The sequence below is a fragment of the Diplodia seriata genome (genome assembly GCF_021436955.1).
Source record: "Diplodia seriata strain FDS-637 chromosome Unknown scaffold_5, whole genome shotgun sequence".
NCBI lineage: Eukaryota > Fungi > Ascomycota > Dothideomycetes > Botryosphaeriales > Botryosphaeriaceae > Diplodia > Diplodia seriata.
The window spans coordinates 70,523-90,848 of record NW_027117312.1 but is presented as its reverse complement, the minus strand read 5'-3'; the positions used below and the strand labels follow the sequence as shown (position 1 = coordinate 90,848).

The 20,326-nt window shown below is 58.4% G+C and overlaps 5 protein-coding genes across 5 annotated transcripts; 2 read left to right on the top strand and 3 right to left on the bottom strand.

Moving 5' to 3' along the window:
- Positions 1-712: 712 nt before the first annotated feature.
- SLS55_005045 (uncharacterized protein) lies at positions 713-5,460 on the bottom strand (the record flags this gene model as incomplete). The annotated part of the gene is made up of 6 exons (XM_066776496.1): positions 713-1,379; positions 1,481-1,593; positions 2,374-2,584; positions 2,646-2,902; positions 2,961-3,333; positions 4,070-5,460. 6 exons carry the CDS (start codon positions 5,458-5,460, stop codon positions 713-715), a joined length of 3,012 nt encoding a protein of 1,003 aa, XP_066632338.1.
- Positions 5,461-8,169: 2,709 nt separating this feature from the next.
- SLS55_005044 (uncharacterized protein) lies at positions 8,170-9,995 on the bottom strand (the record flags this gene model as incomplete). Its single annotated transcript, XM_066776495.1, has 6 exons — positions 8,170-8,328; positions 8,386-9,022; positions 9,071-9,182; positions 9,238-9,503; positions 9,563-9,604; positions 9,661-9,995. The coding sequence occupies 6 exons, from the start codon at positions 9,993-9,995 to the stop codon at positions 8,170-8,172; spliced, it is 1,551 nt and encodes a 516-aa protein (XP_066632337.1).
- Positions 9,996-14,240: 4,245 nt separating this feature from the next.
- Positions 14,241-15,709, top strand: SLS55_005043 (uncharacterized protein; the record flags this gene model as incomplete). Its single annotated transcript, XM_066776494.1, has 3 exons — positions 14,241-14,599; positions 14,668-15,307; positions 15,506-15,709. 3 exons carry the CDS (start codon positions 14,241-14,243, stop codon positions 15,707-15,709), a joined length of 1,203 nt encoding a protein of 400 aa, XP_066632336.1.
- A 441-nt stretch (positions 15,710-16,150) lies between these two features.
- On the top strand, positions 16,151-17,817 carry SLS55_005042 (uncharacterized protein; the record flags this gene model as incomplete). Its single annotated transcript, XM_066776493.1, has 4 exons — positions 16,151-16,287; positions 16,343-16,937; positions 17,006-17,365; positions 17,434-17,817. 4 exons carry the CDS (start codon positions 16,151-16,153, stop codon positions 17,815-17,817), a joined length of 1,476 nt encoding a protein of 491 aa, XP_066632335.1.
- Positions 17,818-18,948: 1,131 nt separating this feature from the next.
- ALG13_2 (N-acetylglucosaminyldiphosphodolichol N-acetylglucosaminyltransferase catalytic subunit alg13) lies at positions 18,949-20,071 on the bottom strand (the record flags this gene model as incomplete). Its single annotated transcript, XM_066776492.1, has 2 exons — positions 18,949-19,990; positions 20,043-20,071. 2 exons carry the CDS (start codon positions 20,069-20,071, stop codon positions 18,949-18,951), a joined length of 1,071 nt encoding a protein of 356 aa, XP_066632334.1.
- Positions 20,072-20,326: the final 255 nt, after the last annotated feature.

Below are 20,326 nucleotides of genomic sequence, written 5' to 3'. Positions count from 1 at the left end.
CGTCGCCTAGCATGGTTCTCAAACGGCGTAGAGAAGCCGGGTGGCAGTTGAGGCGATAAAGCATGATGCTTTGTTGAGTTGCAGTCGCAACACATGCCAGGACGAAGATCAAAGCCGCGTACTACAAGGCGAGCACCGGCCATATGGTGTTGCTCTTCTCAGCCGCTGGCCAGCGTGGATCTGTCTTTTGCTCATGTTATAGGTAGTTGAAGCCATCGTCCGGACGTATATATAGAATTTTTAATTTGATATTCTCGTCTAGACGATAGCTTTAACTACCTACGTATCTTTTTTTTTTCTCTAAGAACAAGCTAAGGCATAGTTACGCTATATTCTGCTATTCTTCGCGCTAGCCATCGGCTGCGAGAGGGGACTATACGCCCTACGTAACTTTTAGTCCTATCTTTAGCTAAGTATCGATATACTACTATCTAAGCAGAAGCGAAAAGGCTGCTTACGGTCTCCACATACCAAACCATCTCTAAACCATTTTCAACCCTGCGACTGTGCCTCCAGATGAAAAACTCAGCCTTACGCCACCGCATATTCAGGCTACGACATAGCCCGCGCTCCCGCTGCCTACGCTCCCCGAAACACCACACTCGGCCTGACGAACATGGGTGGCGACTACCCTCACTTCTGACTGCCATCATCCACGTTGCATCCATCACGCAGAAAAAGTCTCCACATGCAGACGACGATGGAAATTACATTACTGCATATGCCACAGCCCGAAATCCTGCATCGGATCCGCCCACTCGGTCCCGGGCGGAAACGTAAACTGCAGCAGCTCTTCCTCGGTAGCAAACGGCTGCGGCAGCGACGGGGTCCCGAAAGGGTCGAAACCACCCTGCTGATCGGCGACGGCCTGGCTACTGTCGATGGCGGCGGCGGCGGTGTTGACGGTCAACGGGGCTGGGGCAGCGCCAGCATGGCGGCGAACATCATCCATCGGACTCCCTCCATCACCACCACCATCACCAGCAGCGCTCCGACCCCCCACACCACCCGTCTCCACGCCCACGCCCACCCCAACCACCCCCGGCCGCGGCCGATCCAGCCTTTCAACATACTTGCCCACGACGGCCCACGGGCGGGACTCGGCGCCCTGATCGTGCAGGGCGACGATTTGGCGCAGCGCCGCGACCGCGCGGCCGCGTAACGCGCCGTCTTCGTCCCCGTCCCCGTCCTCGTCGTCGTTGGGCAGCGACGCGGAGCGCAGTTCGCTTCGCTCCCGCAGCTCCCGCAGCTCCGACAGGACGAGGAAGATGCACTGAAAGGCCGAGTGGGCCTCGAGGAACCACTTGAAGCCCTGCACGCCCGGGTCGGCCGTGATGGCGTTGAGGTTCTCGAGGAGGGAGACGGATTCGTGGAGGACTCTATTCGCGGAAGTGTCAGCCTAGGGCGGGGACGTGGGCGAGGAGGAGGTTGGGGGGAGGGAGGGAGGGGTGGGTGATGGGATGGGGGATGGACGACGTACTTCCGCCTCGCCTCGTCCGACATGACCTTCTTCCGGAAGTCCTTGGGCACGCCGCACCAGAACGTCAGCCAGCACTTCCACTCCATGCTGCGCGACGTCATCAGGCACAGCTTCTGCAGCGCCGTCAATATGGGCCGATCCTGATCGTGCGCCCCGGCCGCGTGCTGCTGCTGCTGCTGCTCGAAGCGGAAGCACGCCGAGATGCGCTCGCGCACGCCTTCCAGCAGCGTCGTCGTCTGCCGGTGGAACGCCTCGAAGTCGGCGACGAGCTCGTCCTGCTGCTGCTGCTGCCGCCGTTCCTCGTCCCTTCCTCCTTTACCCGCCGCCGCCGCCGCCGCCGCCGTCGAACTCCTCCTCCGAAACAAGCCCTGCACCCCGCTCGCAATGGCCCTTGCGCAAGCAATCCACCTCGCCCTGCCCACCAAAAACGTCATCTCAGTAAACCTTCCCTCCTCGCTCTCCATCACGCCGCCCCAGCGATCGTCCAACAGACCCGGGTGGCACGCCGCCGACAGCTCCGAGTCATTCACGTTCTTGGGCACCCGCGTCGTCAACGCGTCGTCGGGCTGCTCCGCGTCGAGGACGCCGGGCGTCGCGACGCCCTTCAGCTCCGCCGCCCGCCACTCCAGGTAGCACAGCTGGTGCCAGATGCGCCGCCGCTGCTCGACCAAAACCTCGTCGGGCACCGGCCGGAACAGCGTCGGCTCCCGGTGCAGGCCCTGGCCGATGGCGAGCCGCGTCGCGACGCCGAGGAGCGGCCAGGTGCGGCCGATTGTCACGTCGCGGAGTTGGCAGCTCTGCGGGGAAGAGGAGGAGTGTTAGAGGGAGCGAGAGACGGGAGGGATGGAGGGACGGAGGAAAGGGGGGGCCGAAAAACTGACTAAAAGGAGGACGTAGGCTTGCAGCACCTCGAGGCTGGACGAGGAGCAAAAATCGGCGGCGAGCAGCGAGAGTTCGAGCCCTTTGCGGTAGGTGGCGGTTAGCCGCCGCTTGTCCTCGGCGTAGCCGCTCGCGACGGCTTGGCTGTGGGCGGCGGCGTAGAAGATGGCGAAGGCGAGGGGCCGGAACTGCAGGAGCCCGTCGTGGTTGAGCTTCTCCTCGAGGCTGGGGATGTGGATGGTTAGCGGGGGAGGAGCGTTTTGTTGAAGGGACGGATGGGACTTACTGCTCCTCGGAGCCGTTCGTGGCCAGCCAACGTGGGTTCACGTATTCCTGGATGAACAGGGCGAAGCGCTTGTCGAGCGTCGGCTTGTGCACCAGGCGCGTGATGGGGTCGACGTAGAGGTAGAAGATGCGCAGCAGGTCGTAGCAGGCGGGGACGTCGGCGGGTAGGAACTGCGTGACATGGCCTGTTGGTACGGCGAAGACGTCCGGGGTTGATGGTTCCTTGTCGGTGCTCAGGATCTCGCGGATGTCTTGGAGCTGGGTTGCAACAGGTCAGCATATTGTGCCCATGCTCGCCTCGCAAGTGCAGCCTCACCTCGGTCGCCAGCAAGGACCAGTGGTGGGAAGAGACAAACTGCGAGCCACCCTTGGCCACCAGCAGCGTCCCGTCATCGTCCTTTTCGGCCCTGATGGGCTCGGCAGACGGAGTGGCTGGAGAGGGCTGCTCGGGAGTGGCGCGCAAGCTCACGTGGCTGCTGCTCTGCCTCTCCTCGACGGTAGGCGGTCGTGACGACGATGCGTGGATAACGCGCTCGAGTAGGGTTTCCAGACGCTCGAGCCGGGTGTCGATGCCGTCGAGGTTGGGCGAGGGCCGGGGAAGGCGTCGGCGCTGCACGCGTGCTGGCGAGTGCTGCGAGGGCGTGTTGCGGACGGTGTTGGGTGGGCGCGGAGTGGCGATGCCGAGCTGCCTGACGGAGCTTTCGTTGTAGAGGCAGGGGCGGCCTGCCGTCCGGCACGGCGAGCACACGGGATGGTGGCGGTCGCACTTGACTTTGCGGCGGCGGCAGGTGTCGCAGGAGGTGATGGCGCGCCGCCGAGTCCGCGGCGTCGTGGAGCCCGACGACGAGCGCCAGACGGACGACAGCTCGTCCATTGCAGTTCACTTGTTAGGGCATCGAGTGGTCAGGCCATCCTTCGTGGCGACCCCAGGCAGCTCAAACTCGAGGCATCCGAGGCGCCCGATGTGGAGTCTGCCGAGGCTCGATTTTACGAAGACTTTTCTGCACAAGTGGTGGCGCATGTCGTGGCCACTACTTCCTGCACCCATCACTCCCTGTGCATTGGTGGCAGGATCCTGTCCTTTGTTCCACTGTAGATCGCTCTTGGCCTCTACAAGCCTCTATACTAGAAATTACCCCTACAAGGTGATGTACAGCCCGAGTTTAAATAGAACCGTAACGTTCGCAATCGGGCCGACACGTCGCAGTAGGTACCCGGCGAACCCTGGCGCTGCTCGGGCGGTGATTAGTATCCCGCTCTCAAAACTCCTGGCCGGTCGACCGGCACGAGATTCCCTCACCTGCACCAACAACACCTCAAGTCTCACACGCAACCGCCTCAAACCCAACCGTCCACCTCACGCTCCCCATGACAACAACTAACGCCCCCACCCCGACCGCCAGGCTCACCGCCCCGTACACATACGCATGGCCGCGCCGCAGCGTCTTCAGCTCCAACACCCACGTGCTCACCGTCGTCAGACACCCGCAGAAGCCATCCATCACCCCCTGCAGCACCTGACACCCGACCACCCCACGTCCTCCCCCAGTATGCTGCAGATCATAGCACATGCCCAGCACCACCGTCCCGCACACGTTCGCCGCGAACGTCCCGAGCGGAAACCGCGGCACCCGCCCGTTCAGCCACGCCGACAGCCGGTACCGCGCCACGCACCCCGCCGGCGCGAAGACGAGGGCGAACACGGCTTGCCCGCGCCACGCGCCGTGCCCGTGCGGCGCCCAGATGCCCATCAGCACGGCGCCCAGCCACATCGGCCACGCGAGGACGGCGACGAGCGGGTCCAGCACGCTGCGAGTCGTCGTCGTCGTCGTCGTCTTCTTCTTCTCATTTTTCTTCTTTGGAATGACGGGCCGCGCGACGATGATGCGCTCGCTGTACAGCGCTGCGTGCGCGCCGAAACTCAGCGAAGCCAGGCCCGCGGCGACCTCGAGGATGAGGACGGCGAGCAGGGCTTCGACGCTGTAGCCGGCGTTGCGGGACCGGGCGGGGGAAGAGAGGGTCTCGGTTGACGACATGGGCGCCGTGTTGAGGTCGTTGGACAGCGCGAGGAAGGCATCGCGCATGAAGGACGAGAAGGTCGTGAGGGAGCCGCAGAAGCCGACCGTCAGGCCGATGTAGGCGGGGATGCTTTTTTTGATCGTCATGTGCTCTTTCTTCAGTTGTGCGGCGTGCTCGGCGTCGTTGTTGTTGTTGGAGGAGGAGGAGGGGGACGACGATGACGATGATGATGAGCCGTCGTGCCGCTTCTGCATCCGCTGCGTCGCCGGCGCCAGATCTCGCTGGAACAGCACGCGGTCCTCGGCCAGGTAGCCCATGACGAGCGTGCCCGCGACGTTGGCCCAGATCTCGCCCAGCGCGACGGGCGCGCCCGGGTAGATGGTGATTGCTTGCAGGCCCAGCCGCGCGAGCGTGCCGAGCATGGAGAAGAAGACGAGGTAGGAGTGCATGTAGAACGTGGGGAGCAGCGTCTTCGTGGCGCCGGCTGGTGATGTCCTCCTCTTGCTGCCTCTGTGGGACTCTTCTCGTGCCCCTTCCAGGTCTGCGCTGCGGCGCGAGAAGTCGCCATCCTTGGCGGGCGGTGGAGCGGATAGTTCGTCCAGATGAGCGCGTTCGGATGGCGGATGCGCTTGGCTTTGTCGTTGCTCGAGTGATGGGCCTTCTTCGCTGGCGGAGACGGGGTTGCGCGCCTCGACTTCGTCCACGCCCTCCGTTCCTTCGAGTGTGGCCGCGCTCTCGACTGTGGTTTCCTCTCGGGGGAGGAGGGGTGGAGGCTCCACTTCTTTGGCGGGTGGCATGGGGAAGGTGTGACAGGATGCTTGGCGCGATGATATTCTTAGATGCACGGCAGCGTGTTTGAGGAGAAACAAGCCTTCGCCACGCGCGTCAGTGGGTCTGCATCTTTAGCGTGCAGCTTGGCGTCGCTGTGCCTGCGGTATGACTAAGCCAGCCCATTCGTCGTCCATCTCATCTCCACTGGTGAACTGTTCTTTCGGCTGTGCACTCTGAATTGAGGGAATCATTTGCGTCTATCAATCATCATGGTTTCACTATAGTGGTAAAGCTTCATTTTGTATTTCCTTGGTGCAGCACTGCATTGCCGGTCCCCCACTTGTCTCCGCAAATGACTAACCCGGCGCAAAAGCTGCTGTATATGGAATCGGAATAAATCTTTAGCCACTGCTCACAACGACCTCATGCAAGGCAACTGAGTACTTGGTAATATCTACAGCATTGTTGATCTTTCAATATCATTTAACAAGACTATCGCACGCATATACTATAGGAAGTACGGTGTCTTACCGAAGACGGAGTCAGAGAAAGTGGACGTAAGCTACCTAAAGTGGAAATCCCTCAACTAAATGGGACTCTGCAGAAGTAGTGCTCGCACAGATACTGCAGGGCTACGAGGACGAAAGTAGCATAGCGTGCACTCTCAGCTCTCAGCTCGATGACGTAGCTTGGGGGCCTACTACCCCCATTCGAGCAATTGCATTCGGGAAAAGCGAGGTAAAACCAAGCTTGGCGTCAGCAGCAAGGCTGAGCATCGGAGACACCGTGGGGCTCAGATGTAGGATGAGGCTTGGCTCCAAGGCCACCCCGCAAAAAAGAACACAAGCCCGCGATTCCGTGTACCTATATCGAGCTTCTCCCCAGCAGAGCCTCAAATTCAGAGATCGGATCTCATATACGCATCCCGTTCCAACACCGACTCCCACCACCAAAACCGGCATCATGCAGAAACGGAGATCACACACGAAATCCCGGCGAGGATGTCTAAGCTGCAAGCAACGGCACATCAGAGTACGTACATCCATCCCCCTCAACCACCCCCGGATTCCACCCTCCAGTCACTGACCTTAATCGGCAGTGCGACCAACAAGGCCCGCCCTGCGCCAACTGCGTAGCGCGCTCCAGCCCATGCAGCTACCCTGCCGCCGCCGCCGCCGCATCCGCCGCATCCGCCGCAAAAAGAGCAGCAACAGCAACAGCAGCAGCCCGCACCGCCAACAACAACAACACAGCCCCGACCACAGCCTCAACCTCAACCTCAACCTCAACCCCATCATCAACCACCACCACACCCCCCTCCTCCTCCACCCTCCCAACCCGCCCCGCCATCCCCCCCACCCCAACCCCCTACCTCCCCACCAGCACGGCCGGTACGTCCCGCACCACCCACCTCCTCGAGCTCTCCCTCCTCCACCGCTGGACCACCCGCACCGCCGCCACCGCCTGCTGCATCCCCGCCGACCTGCCCGTCATGCAGATCCAGCTGCCGCGCCGCGCCCTGCAGTACGGCTGGCTGCTCGACAGCATCTTCGCCTTCACGTTGCTGGACGAGGGCCGCGTGTGCGCCGCCGATGGCACCACCGATCGTTGCAACCGCGCCGCGCTGACGTACTACAACCGCTCGCTCCGCGGCTTCCGCGCGCAGATGGGGTGTGGCGGTGTCACGCGGGAGAATTGTGATGCTGTGTACCTCGTCAGCGTGGCGGTGGCGGTCGTGCACATGGCGGGGATGGGGGTGCCACGAGACTCCTCCTCCTCCTCCTCCTCCCTGCCGAGCGTGCTGGAGGCGATGCCCGCGTTCTTCGAGCTGCTGCGGGGGACGGGCGCGATCGCCATGGCGTGCATCGGGTGGCTGGTCGAGAGCGTGGCGTCCGTCGCGGCGGTGCTGGCGTTGCCGCCGGCGCGGTTGGGGGACGGGGACGGGGAGGCGAGGAGCGCGTTGGAGAGGTTGGCGAGGGTGAATGATGCGTTGCATGGTGGGGAGACGGCTGAGGGCGGGTTGTGGGGGGAGGGGGCGTCGGCGTTGGAGACGGCGGTTAAGGCGGCGGAGAGGGCGGCGAAGGCGGAGAGGGAGCGTGGGGATGGGGAGCGGGGAATGGAGGAGGAGGAGGCGGTGGTGATGGCGTCGGCGCATCGGATGTATGGCGAGCAGGTGATTCCGCCGCTCGTGCGGGCGTATGCCGAGGATGCGCGCGGCGAGGTCGATGCGTTTTGGTCGAATTTTCCCATCTTTGCCGGGAGGCGGTTCAAGGAGGGCATTGAGCGGTGCGATCCGATGGCCTTGTTGGTGCTGATGCATTGGGCTGTGCTGGTGGAAAGGCATGGCAAGAAGGCGTGGTGGGCGCGTGATGTGGGGAGGAGGCTCATCGACGAGATTTCTGTCGTTCTGGAGGGATCCGAGTTCAGGTTGCTGCCCGACTTTCGAGATGCGATGGCGTGGGCAAGGCTGCAGGTGGGATTGCCGGACGTGTTGACGGATGGTCTCTCGTCCGGTTTTGAGGCCATGGAGGTAAGTGACGATGTGGAGTAATCACGTTTGTAGAGAGATGGGTGCTGGATCAGATATGTACAAAGTCTACAGGTAGTTCTAAAGCACAAACGAGCGGAGTGGAGTCCAAAACAGAACAAGAAACAGGAAAGAAATACACGGCTATTACTACAGGATGAGAAGGCGTACCGTCTCACTATAAAAGTGCATGCTGTTGGCTAATGCTTCATGAAAGATCGGTAGGGATGACGTCTTTCCAGGTCAGATCGGAGAACAGAGGCTGGTCCACCTCGCACACAGTCCCAGACTGAGGCAATGTACCGTTCAAGAAGTAAGCCTGAACGGCGGTAACAGTACAAGCTGACGCTTGAGCGAGGGAAGCATGCTACAGCAATCGCGACCAGTCAGCCCAAGTCAAAAGGGGAGGGGAGGAGAGACATACGCCGAAGCCGTTGTGCTTGAGCGCCACGGCACCTGGGAAGCTCTGGCTGGCATTGAGCGCAGAGACAAACGGCGTCACGGGATCGTACGTGTTGCCGATGGTCAGGATGGGATGCCTTGTTTGGACATCAAAGTCTCCGAGGTACCGCTCCTTGGCCGCCATCGGCCACCTGGCGCACTGCATGATGGTCGAGGAAAACACATCGCCTCCCAGCCTGCTCAACTCGTTCTGCTCGTCGATTGCCGGAAGCGTCTCCTCCATGCGAGAAGAGCGCGTTACTTTGTCGCCGCACAGGATGCCGTTTCTTGCTTCCGTCGACGTGACTGCAAGGTTCATGTTGACCATGTCGGTCAAGTTCCCCGTCATCAGGTTGTTGATGAATTCGGCCAGCAGACCATAGTTTTGCGGGGTGTAGAGGGCTCCCGTCACAAACCCCTTTACGCCACTGTAGTCGATCGAGTAATCCGGCAGAGAAATGGGGTGGTATTTGAGATCTTCCAGCCATGCGTAGAACTCCTCTTCGAAGCTCGAAGCGGTGGTGTTGGGATGAGCCAGTGCGCATTTGTCGCTTGCTTTAAAGCAGGCTTCCAGGAAGGCAGAGAAGGTCCTGTCGGTAGATTCCCACATTTCAACGTCGCTGCGGGGAGGTTAGTACGGTTGATTTGAGACAGGAAAGCAGACATACTGATAGTTCCAGTACTGATGAATATTAAGCACGCCATCTATAATGACTCTGTCGACCCTTTCGGGGAACATGGCAGCGACCGTCGCCCCCAGTGCAGAGCCGTAGGAGAAACCTGTCAACTGTTAGCGGAAGCCGGCATACTCGGGAAACCTGGAGCTGTTGCTCACCCCAAAACCTCAGCAGTCCATCCTCACCAAGAGAATCGACGACTGAGATCAAGTCTCTGGCAGTGTAAGCTGTCCCGATCACACCGCCAAGACTGGTAGCGTTGGGGTTGTTTTGACAAGTATCGCCGTAGCTTTGCGCGATGGCCCACAGCTCGCCGAGTGCTACGTCGGAGGAATTCCCAGCGATGACGCGGTTGGTCAATTGCCAGATGGCTTTCTCGCTCTCATTGCGGAAGCATGAAAACGGGATCGTATCCACGGTACCTCTATTGGAACGCTCGCCATCAGTATTTCTACAGGATTGTTTGCGTATGCGCCATCTTACCTCGGGTCGAATGCTACGAGATCATGGTATCCGCCGGTGTATCTGAGCAAATGGTGTCAGGAAATACTTGAGGGTAATGACCAGCATCACCGACTTACGTATTCAACTGTTCAGCAACGCTGCCCAATCCTTCACGGCCACCTGCTCCGGGGCCGCCGAAATTGAACAAAATGCTTCCCCTTGCAGGTGATTTTGTGGCAGACACCTTTGCGAGTTTGAGCTCGAGTGTTTCGGTAGAGTTCGGCGCGAGATAGTCCAAGGGAACAAAAAGGGAGCCGCAGAGAAGGGGCAAGGTCTCTTCCGCAAATCCACATGGGCTCCACTGGATACCCTGACTTTGATTCGTGGAAGTATACGGAGTCCGAGGCGCCGCGAAGCTGGCGGAAGCCTGGAGCAATAGGAACGGAAGATGGTAAGAAATCTTAGAGAACATGGTGAATGATGAAAAGAAGTGCTGCTGTGATAAGTGCAGAATAGAAATAATGGTCCGTCTTAAATATCGACTCTGTCATTGTCAGACAACGCCATCGACGTGGAAAGCGAAGATGAACATTGGCGATGTTGGCTCAACCAATTGCGAAATACGCGTACCGGCTCCTACTAGCCATTTTTGACGTGCAAGGCTCCAGTCTGTCAGACTCCTGGCCCGTGACCCTCCCGTCCGCAGATACGCGTATATAAGCCACATCCTTCAAGTGAGCGACCAATCAGCAGCAACCCAATCGCCACTGCCAAGGATGACATTCACCGCCCCACGATCTGCGCGACTATTGACGAGGGCCTCCGGCGAGGCTTGGGAAAATCTGCCTTGCGTGTGTTTCGGAGGATGAACTCCCAGAAAGATGTTGTTTGACGGGGTCGGGTTACGGATGGACATCTTAGTGTGAAGCAACGGAGCTGGGTGTCGAAATTTGGCATCCAGCTCCACCAATTGCCCTCTACTTGCTCTTTTCATTGCACAGGACTGCGGACACCGTGGGTGGATGGAGGGCCACCTCAGCACGTACAACAGTGCAGAGTAAGTCATTCATGTGAGAGAAGTGTGATGATGGTAGACAAGGCGTGACAGGAACTGCTATGATGCCTGCTCTCCAGATATCGAGACCCCCATTAACCAGGGCGCTTCGAATATCGACTGGATAGGTTACCACTAGTCATGTGGCGCAGAGTGGGATCAACTGTGCGGGGACCGGCGAGCGAGGCTGAGACCTCCGGGTAACGAATGGGAGATGCGGGAAGGTTACACAATGAATTGCCGAGACTGTTGCCTGATTTCAAAACATTTAACAGCCTTGTGCTTAGCACGGCGTTTCATTCTTGTCTCGTTTGACTTTTTCGCTCATCAGCACATTCTTGTCATTCTCATCCGTTTGGCTGCAAAGATGGAAGCGGCATCCAACTACAAGCGAAGAAGGCGTTCGCTCCGTATTGCTGAGAGGGAACCAAAGGTAGACGCACAGCTTTCATCATCAACCCAGTAACAGGAACTAACTTGTACGTTGCAGAGGCGACAAGGTTCTTCAGAACAAGTCAAAACCTGTGGTCTTTGCCGGAAGCGAGACTGCTCCTTCGACTCACAAAAGATCGATGTTCGCGTACACGACAGTGAGCCCATCGAATTCTATGATGGCCGTGAGTTGGACGACTCGGAATACAAATCCATGTTTCAAACCTTGTGCTCTCGTTGCAACGACCATCATCTCAACGAAGGTCTCTGCATATTCTGTCGACACCTTCGACCAACTCACATCCTATGTCTCTGGAGCTCTGAGAAGCTGAAACACTTTGCCATTAAGCTTGGTTGTGTGCTTTCCATCAAACTCAAAGTCGATTGTCCATTCTGCCGAACACTCGCGCAAATGATCTCTGTCGCAGAAAGAGAAAGATATATTCCAGAGGATGCTTCCGTGCTCCTGAATGGAATAGAGTCTCTTGAGGATGGCCAATACCTTGAATTTGAGATTGTAATGTTTTATCCGGAGGATCGAACACGTGGGCAAGATTCACACACTGCCTCCTTTGCGTACGGTTACTTCATTGGCGTATCATACCACGGATCAACAGATATACAAACTCTTGTCGGCAAGAGATCCAGCTCTTCAACACATTGGAAGCCGACTGGGGAAGTTGTCGACTGGGAGAAACTGAGGCTGTGGGTCAAGACGTGCAAGGAATGCCACCAACACGACGGGGAATTGAAATCGCCTGCTGACAAAGGTTTCGCCCCGCTGGGCGGCTTGACACTGCCTCTCCCTCCAAAGCTCACTTTAGTCGACGTAACAAGAGAATGTCTTGTCCAACCAACGGCTTGTCCAGAATACGTGGCGCTCAGCTATCAATGGGGAGTCAGGTTGGAGGGTCAACTCGAAGCCACGACAACCACGCTCAAGGACTTGATGACGCCAGGAAGCCTTACAAGCAAAAGAATGCCTGCTACAATTGCAGACTCGATGATTGCATGCAAGAAACTGGGTTTCCGATACCTATGGGTGGATCGACTTTGCATCGTGCAAGACGATGTGGTACACAAGTCGGCGCAGATAAATGCCATGGGAGCCATCTATGGACGTGCAAGCCTCACTATATGTGCTTCTGGAAGCCCGACTTCCGATTCTGGACTCCCTGGTGTCAGTAATTTGAAACGATCTGGCATGGCTATTCCAGAAAGCGTAGCTGGTGTCGAGATGATTGCGCTATGTAATCAATGGGAACAAGAAAGTCGGCTGGCAAAATCTGGCTGGATCACCAGAGGCTGGACCTTTCAAGAGCTCCTACTCTCAAAGCGCCGTCTTTTTTTCTCCGGCTCTCAGACCTGCTTCCATTGTCCACAATCTCACAGATTCGAGGCACCTACCGCGACGGGGATCTTCGGACAAAAATCTTATTTCATCGGGCAATCCTCAGTTCCTACATTCCACCAATACCGGTATGCAGTAGAAGGATACAACAAGCGGAGTCTGACTTACACATCAGATGTACACAATGCATTCCTTGGGGTGCTCAATGTGCTATACCCTGGAAAGGGACAATACATTTATGGACTCCCAGCCCAGGACTTTGACGACGCCATACTTTGGATGCCACTTCAAGGAAAGCTCAAAAGTCATCGACCTTCCACAGCAGAATCTCCATGCCCGACATGGTCATGGGTTTCAATAGACGAACGTATCGACTTTTTTCAATTGGATGGAAAGGTCGGATCTCTGGTGAAGTGGAAGTACTTCAACGAAGATTTCAGCTGTCTGGCGCGTATCGATGCGACTGGAAGCCCCGGCATTACGGAACACTGGCACAAACACGGAATCAGCGCTTCCCTTCTGACAGCTTGGCAGCTTGGCTGTTTTGAAGCAGAAATTCCAAGAGACCTCGTGGGGTTGCAGTGTAAACCTGCCATGGCAGCAGGAATGAGAAGCAGGTGGCCGGATTACTCAAACTTTTGGAATGAGGTGCTTTGGCAAAACAATGCCTCAAGGATGAAAGATGAACGGCTAGAGGCACACAAAGTCACTCTCCAAGAGAAGCCTGGTCGCCTCATTCTCAGAACTCAAGCTGCAACACTCCAAGTTGTCCCCCTTCACAGTATGGGAATGGCTTTCGGATATTTCAACGACCAATATGGAGCTATAATTGGATCTTTTAAGTTGTCCAGATACAGCGTAGATGCTTCTGATAATAAGCTAATGGCTGAAGTCATGTCTGAACACTCCCCGAACGCTATTGCTCTTTCAGTCGCAGAAAACAACGGCAGCTACAGAGAGACACTGATTAGTACCGGAGAAGAATTGGGCATTCCAACTGTATTCCCACTATTGGGAGAAGGGACCTCTGAGGAAGACGAACAAGACCTTGGAGAGGTTCATGAGGATGACAGGAGCGAAGATGGAAGTGATGATAATGCCGAGTGTCAAACTGAAGAAGACGGAGAAGGTCAAGATGATGAGGACCAAGAACGATTTTCTGAGCGTTCTCAGGCAACTCGCAGTCAACCTCTCCAGGTTCTTCATGTTATGTTGATTGGTTGGAACGGAGACGTTGCGTATCGTATGGGGATTGGGAAAATGCTGTTGACCGAATGGGTCAAATGCAATCCTGAGTTCAAGACTTTAGTGCTTGAGTAGAGGAGTTCATTCACTGAGGAAGGGATCCAGTCTCGAGCGCAAAAGCCAGGGCCTGCGCGTAGTTTTCATACCCGTGTATCGTCGTTTCAGAGATTCTACAAGGCTAAGAATGGATAAGTGTTCAGCTTATTTGGTAGTAGAATTGTACCATTCCAAGTAGCGTGGATCGTTAGCCTAATGTAGAACAGTCGGGAATGTGGACGGAACAAGCAAGACTGGTGTTTGATTTGCTAGGAAAAGGCACCATTATTCGAGACACACTGCTGTGTTGCGCTAAAGTGCGGTTGGTTTTGTCGATGGCGTCGTGGGGCCGAGAATCGTTGCAACGAATGAACAGTGTGGGGCCGAGACGTATCCTGGCAACAACCCGTCGGCTTGGTCCGCCTCCTCAATCGGTCCATAGCCGAAGGTTTTCGGCTAATACCTCGAGTCTTATGGCCCCTCCAAAAGATGTGTTGTATATAACATGCGGTACATGCAGGCACGGTGTAATCCAAAGTTTTCATCTACCAAACAGTTCATCGTCCCCGTCTTGTCATCAAGGATTCTCACCAGCAACCATGAGCCCCAGACACCTCAAAACCGCGGCCCAGACGGTCACGCTTTCCTCCTCCGACAAAGTATCGCAGATCGTCCGCGGCGTCATCGACGACATCCGGCAAAACGGCGACGCCGCCGTGCGCGCCTACTCGGAAAAGTTCGACAACTGGTCGCCGGCATCCTTCAAGCTGTCTCCAGAGCAAATCCAAGACAGCATATCCAAAGTTTCCCCGCAAACCATCGCCGACATCAAGCAAGCGCAGCACAACGTCCGCGTCTTCGCCGAAGCCCAACGCGCCAGCATCAAAGACTTCGAGGTCGAGATCCAACCCGGCGTCTTCCTCGGCCAGCGCAACAACCCCATCTCCTCGGCGGGAGCGTAAGTTCCACCTACACTCTCTCTCTCCCCCTTCTTCAGCACGCGCACACATCTAAAACCCCACCCAGCTACATCCCCGGCGGCCGCTACCCCCTCCTCGCCTCCGCCCACATGACCATCCTCACCGCCAAAGTCGCCGGCGTCCCCCACGTCACCGCCTGCACGCCCCCCATCGCCGGCGCCATCCCCCACGCCACCGTCGCGGCCGCGCACCTCGCCGGCGCCGACGAGATCCACATCGTCGGCGGCACGCAAGCCATCGCCGCCATGGCCCTCGGCACCGCGTCGATCGCCAAAGTCGACTTCATCGCCGGCCCCGGCAACGCCTTCGTCGCCGACGCCAAAAGGCAGCTCTTTGGCGAAGTCGGGATCGATTTGCTCGCGGGCCCGACGGAGGTGCTGGTCGTCGCGGATGAGGAGGCGGATCCGTTTACGGTGGCGACGGATTTGCTGGCGCAGGCGGAGCACGGGCCCGATACACCTGCTGTGCTGGTGACGACGAGTGAAAGGGTGGGGAGGGAGGCGATGAAGTACGTGGAAGAGATTCTGAAGGAGATGCCGACGCGGGATCTGGCGGGCGTGGCGTGGCGCGATTGGGGCGAGGTGGTCGTCGTGGAGGGCGGGCTGGACGAGGCGTATCAAGTCGCGGACGGGTATGCGAGTGAGCACGTGCAGATACTGACGAGGGAGCCGCGAAGGGCGTTGGAGGTGATGGAGAATTATGGGGCGTTGTTCTTGGGGGAGATGACTTGTGTTTCGTATGGGGATAAGGTGAGTGGGGGGATCCGATCCGCAGATGGTGATGGTGGACTGGCTGGCTGACGCGGTGGACAGTGTATTGGCACTAACCATGTGTTGCCGACCCGGAAGGCTGGGCGGTATACTGGTGGCTTGTGGGTCGGGAAGTACCTCAAGACTCAGACCTATCAGGAAGTCGTCGACGAGAAGGCGAGCGGAGAACTCGGGCGGCTCTGCGGCAGGTGCGCGAGGGCGGAGAACTTCGAAGGCCATGCGAGATCGGGCGATTTGCGGGCCAAGAACTACTTGGGCGATGAGCATGCCTGGATTGATGATGCGAAGGCTGGTGTGAGGATTGAGCCGAAGATGTGAGGTTGCATTCACTGTGTTCTCCGAGATTGATACCACAGCGCCGAAGCTTGATCGTACCATGGCTTCTCTGGCCGTTTTATGGAGAGTACATTGCCAGCAAACAACCACAAGAAAGATAGACGAGAGAGTGAGCGGGATTGACAGGGTGGACGGGTAGCTCCGATTGCGTCATTGCGGGGAATACAAACCTCAGAGCTTCGCATAGCCAACCACTGTCTGCCTTTGGTATTACACGATAAGAACAATGGACCCGAGGCAAACTTCCAGTGCGAAACAAAAATAGTCGTCATTGTTGCTCGCAATAATGTTATCGGTTCGTCTGACCTTCTCCCGAGCGGGCGCCGTATTTATTCAGCGGCGACATCATGAAGCCGTGCCGCCCTTCGAAGTAAGCGGAACACCCGGTGTAGATCCAGTGTTAAGCAATCTCTGCGCGCAGCCATGCCTAAACAAGCAAAAAGAGTGGCAGTGATCGGCACCGGTCCTGCTGGGGCCATTGCCGTCGATGCGCTCGTCAAAGAGCAGGCATTCGGCACCATTCGCGTCTTTGAGCGGAAGCCCATCGCGGGCGGAACATGGTAAGAGTTGTTGAAAGACGGTTGGTGTCGGTTGTCCTTGCTTACTTCGCTGTAGGGTGTTCAATCCGGAGCTCTCGCCGCAAATCCCGTCACTGCGAGATCTGGTGGACGGCAAAGCCGATGCTCCGATACCAATTCCGTCACAGTTCCCGGCAGAGACGGCCAAGTCGGATGCTGTGAATGGGCACGATATTCGATACACGCACACGGCTGTGTGGGATCACCTGCACAGCAACATCCCGCCGTCAGTCATGAGTTACACCCAAGAGCCGTTTCCAAACATCGTCTCGGAGCAAAGCCTCTCCCGCTTCGGACCGGATGCGCCGTTCCGTCACCGAAAGGTGATCAGAGACTGGGTGGAGAGCCTCTTCGTGCAAGCAGGCCATACGAAGCTCGTCGAGTTCAGCACGACGGTAGAGCGTGCGGAAAAACGAGGGGATGAATGGGTCCTCACGCTGCGGAAAGACATCCCAGGCAAAGACAAGGACATCTGGTGGCAAGAGACGTTCGACGCGTTGGTCGTCGCATCGGGCCACTACTACGTGCCCTTCATCCCCAAGATCCCTGGCCTCCTCGAGTACGACCAACGCTTCCCGGGCCGCATCCACCACAGCAAACACTACCGCTCCCCCGAGCCTTTCCGCAACAAGGTGAGCCCGCCCTACACACCAACCCCGCCGCACCATCCACCCCGCTAACAACCACACCAACCCCCCAGCGCGTCGTCGTCGTCGGCGGCGCCATCTCCGCCATCGACGTCCTACACGACATCAAAGACGCCGCCCAGCACCCGGTCTACGCCTCGCTGCGCCAGCCCGTCCCCTCGCTCGGCTGGACGCCCTTCACGCACCCGCACATCGCCATCAAGCAGGAAATCACGCGTTTCGACGCCTCCACGGGCGCGATCCACTTCGCCGACGGCACGTCCCTGCCCGACGTCGACCATGTCGTCTTCGCCACCGGCTACAACTTCACCCTGCCCTTCCTCCCGCACCTCCGCATCCCCGCCCGCCGCATCCCCGGCCTCTACCTGCACGTCTTCAGCATCGCCGACCCGTCCCTCGTCTTCATCGGCGCGGTAAGCAGACCCACCCGTCCCTCCCCCCCGCCCCACGCACCGCTAATCCGCGCCACCAACAACGATAGATCACCGGCGGCTTCACCTTCCGCGCCTTCGAATACCAAGCCGTCGCCGCCGCGCGCGTCCTCGCCTCCCGCGCGCCCCTGCCCTCGCCCGACGCCATGCTGCGCTGGGAACGCGAGAGGCTGGCGCTGAGGGGAGAGGGGAAGCCGTTTTATACCCTCGCGCCCGACTGGCAGGAGTATTTTGAGGCGTTGAGAGGGGTCGCGGGCGAACCGGCGCCGGGGACTACGGGCAGGGTGTTGCCGAAGTTTGAGAGGAGGTGGATTGAGATCTTTGAGGAGGTGCTGGGCGTGAGGTTGGGGTGGTGGAGGGGGGAGAAGGAGAGGGCGGAGAGGGAGGAGGGGGCGGCGAAGGGGGTGGGGGTGGAGGTTAAGGCGAGGTTGTAGGGGGGGGGGGGTTTTGGGTTGGGTAGGGTGGGGCGGGATCACGAGCGAACTTCTGAGACCGCGGAAGGTTGTTTCGCCTAGGCAACAGTTTGCGGCGCTCTGGAATGTATAAGGCGTTTTTCCAATTGACTTTTCCTTTGCGTGGGGTGAAAATGGTTGTAAGAAAAGTACAAGCACCGCCCCCCCGGGTCTCGTGCTCTCTGATTGGACGGAGGCCCATGCGGCTGTTATTTAATAAGCGCTACCGCCGGAACGCTATGGGACGGGCTCACTTCCCACAAGCCCTAACACCCACCGACTTTCAGGCGCAGCAGTCTGGCTTTCTGCCTTGGCCTCACCACCACCACCCGGATGGCTATGCTTGGGAGATTGCTCGAGGGTATATACTTGAGCCAGAATTCGATGGTTTTGGAGTGCAGGCCGATAACACTCGAGATGCGATGAAGAGGCTGCGACACATCTTCGACGTGGTATGCCGCGTCGCTCGCTACCTCGCCGGCTTGGAGTGGACGGAGCGGAAACAGGACGTCTGTAAATTCTGCGACTCCGGGAACTTCCGGAATATCGTCTACGAGGTCAGTCGTTTCCAGGACCCGTTTCCCTCAGATGTTGGCTGATTCTGACGTGAACAGGATGCCGAGGTGCTTGCATGCGAGAATGCACGACTTGCCGGGAGACACCACTGGCTGCTCATCCCGAAGAAACATATGCGCGATATAGAGGCTCTCACGGTTGAGCATATTCCGCTGCGTAATTGCTCCTCTGGTCTTGTATGGTCGTGGAGATAAGCTCACAACCCGATCACAGTCGAGCATCTGGACTTGGTTAAGCGATACCTTTTGGGTGCGCACTGTCCAGAAGCCTCACCACAGTCCGTACATTGCGGCTATCACAGAGGAAGGAGGGCGCTGGTCGGGTCGGTATTCTGGCCCGATATTGTATCCATTCACCACCTCCACCTCCACGTCATCGTGGAACCGCAACAGATGCTAAGAATCTTCAAATACCCGCGGTGGCTGCCGCTGATGTGGAAGTCGGACGCAAAGGTCCTGCGGGAGTTGAGGAGAAAGCAGCGTCGACGGTCTAGCACGTCGCGGAAAGGCCGGTAGAAGTACATACGTCGTTACTACATTACGCATTTGAATAGTCGGTGCTTGCTTCAATGCCCATGGTTTTGAAGCGCTTCCTCGCGTATTTCCTCGTCTCTTTGATGTTCCACAGCACCAGGTACACGAACACGGCCAGCACCAGCGCCACGGCGATCAACGGCGCGATGATGGAGAAGACGGTGAAGCCGTAGGACGCGTCCTGGAAGAGCTGCGACCGCCCGAGCCGGTCCGTGCCCAAGCCGACCTGCATGGCCGTCAGCACGATGACAATGTAGCCCAGCACCGAGGCCAGCCGGGTGAAGTTGTCCTCGAAGAAGTCGGACTTGAGCGTGTAGCCGAACAGGTAGCCGCGCACGTGCAGCTTCCGCAGCCGGTAGATCTTGTTCAGCCGGCCCAGCCGCAGCTCGCCGTAGTGGAAGCGCACGTTGATGGCCTCGTAGATCTGCCGCGGCCGGTGCCGGTCGAGGAAGTCGGCCGTGAGCGCCTTCCACCCGTACCACGACAGGTCGCCCGGGATCAGGCCCTTGTCGCGCGCGATCCGCCAGTCGCTCTCGTGCGCGATCAGGGCCGTCCACGTGAACAGGAAGCCGGCCGCGCACGACGCCAGCTCGGCGACGGTGGCGGCGTTGTTCTTGTGCGTCGTCGTCGCCGGGCAGACGGTGACGGGATGCTCGGTGGGCAGCGGACACAGGTGCCTCCTCCAGAAGCTCGGGACGAGGAGGTAGCGCGGCAGCGGCTTCAGGAACATGCAGCCCTTGGTCCATACCAGGTGCAGGTTGATGTCCTCGGTGATGACAATCTCCCGGCGGTGCACGAGCTGGGCGGTCAGTGGCCGCGGCGGCATCGGGCGTCCTACCACCCACATGGAGCCGTGGATGGCGTTCAGCCGAGCCACGCAGAGGTCCTTGGTCAGGAATTCGGGGCATCCTGCTGCTGGAGTCTCGATGTCGTCCTGCGCGTTGCGCCAGGTGGCCGGGAGCAGCAGCGAGTCGTTATCGAACGGCAGGTCTGGTGCCGGGTCTGGCAGCACTTTGACCGTGAAGGGAGGAAAGAAGCCCGGTCGTCTTCGGCTGAGGTCAGCAAGGCCTTCGCGGAAATGGACCACCGGATACCGACATGGAAGAGGTCGAGCGAGGGTCGGGCATGTTCACAGGGTTCACAGGGTTCACAGGATGCCGCGTTTCATCCTTGGAGTGCCTTGGATGATTTGAAGTCTAAAGCTGTGGTTGACTGCTGGGGCGCCGCAGGCGTGGGGCTGAGTCGACGGCTGCCTGAGGACGCGGGCGGGGTTCTTGTGGGGGCGCTTAAGCAAGACAACTCACTCTGCCTTGCATCCGCCGGCTAGGCATCATCGTACAACGCCTTGGAAGAAGCCCGAGCTACGGAAGTGAAGCTGGGAA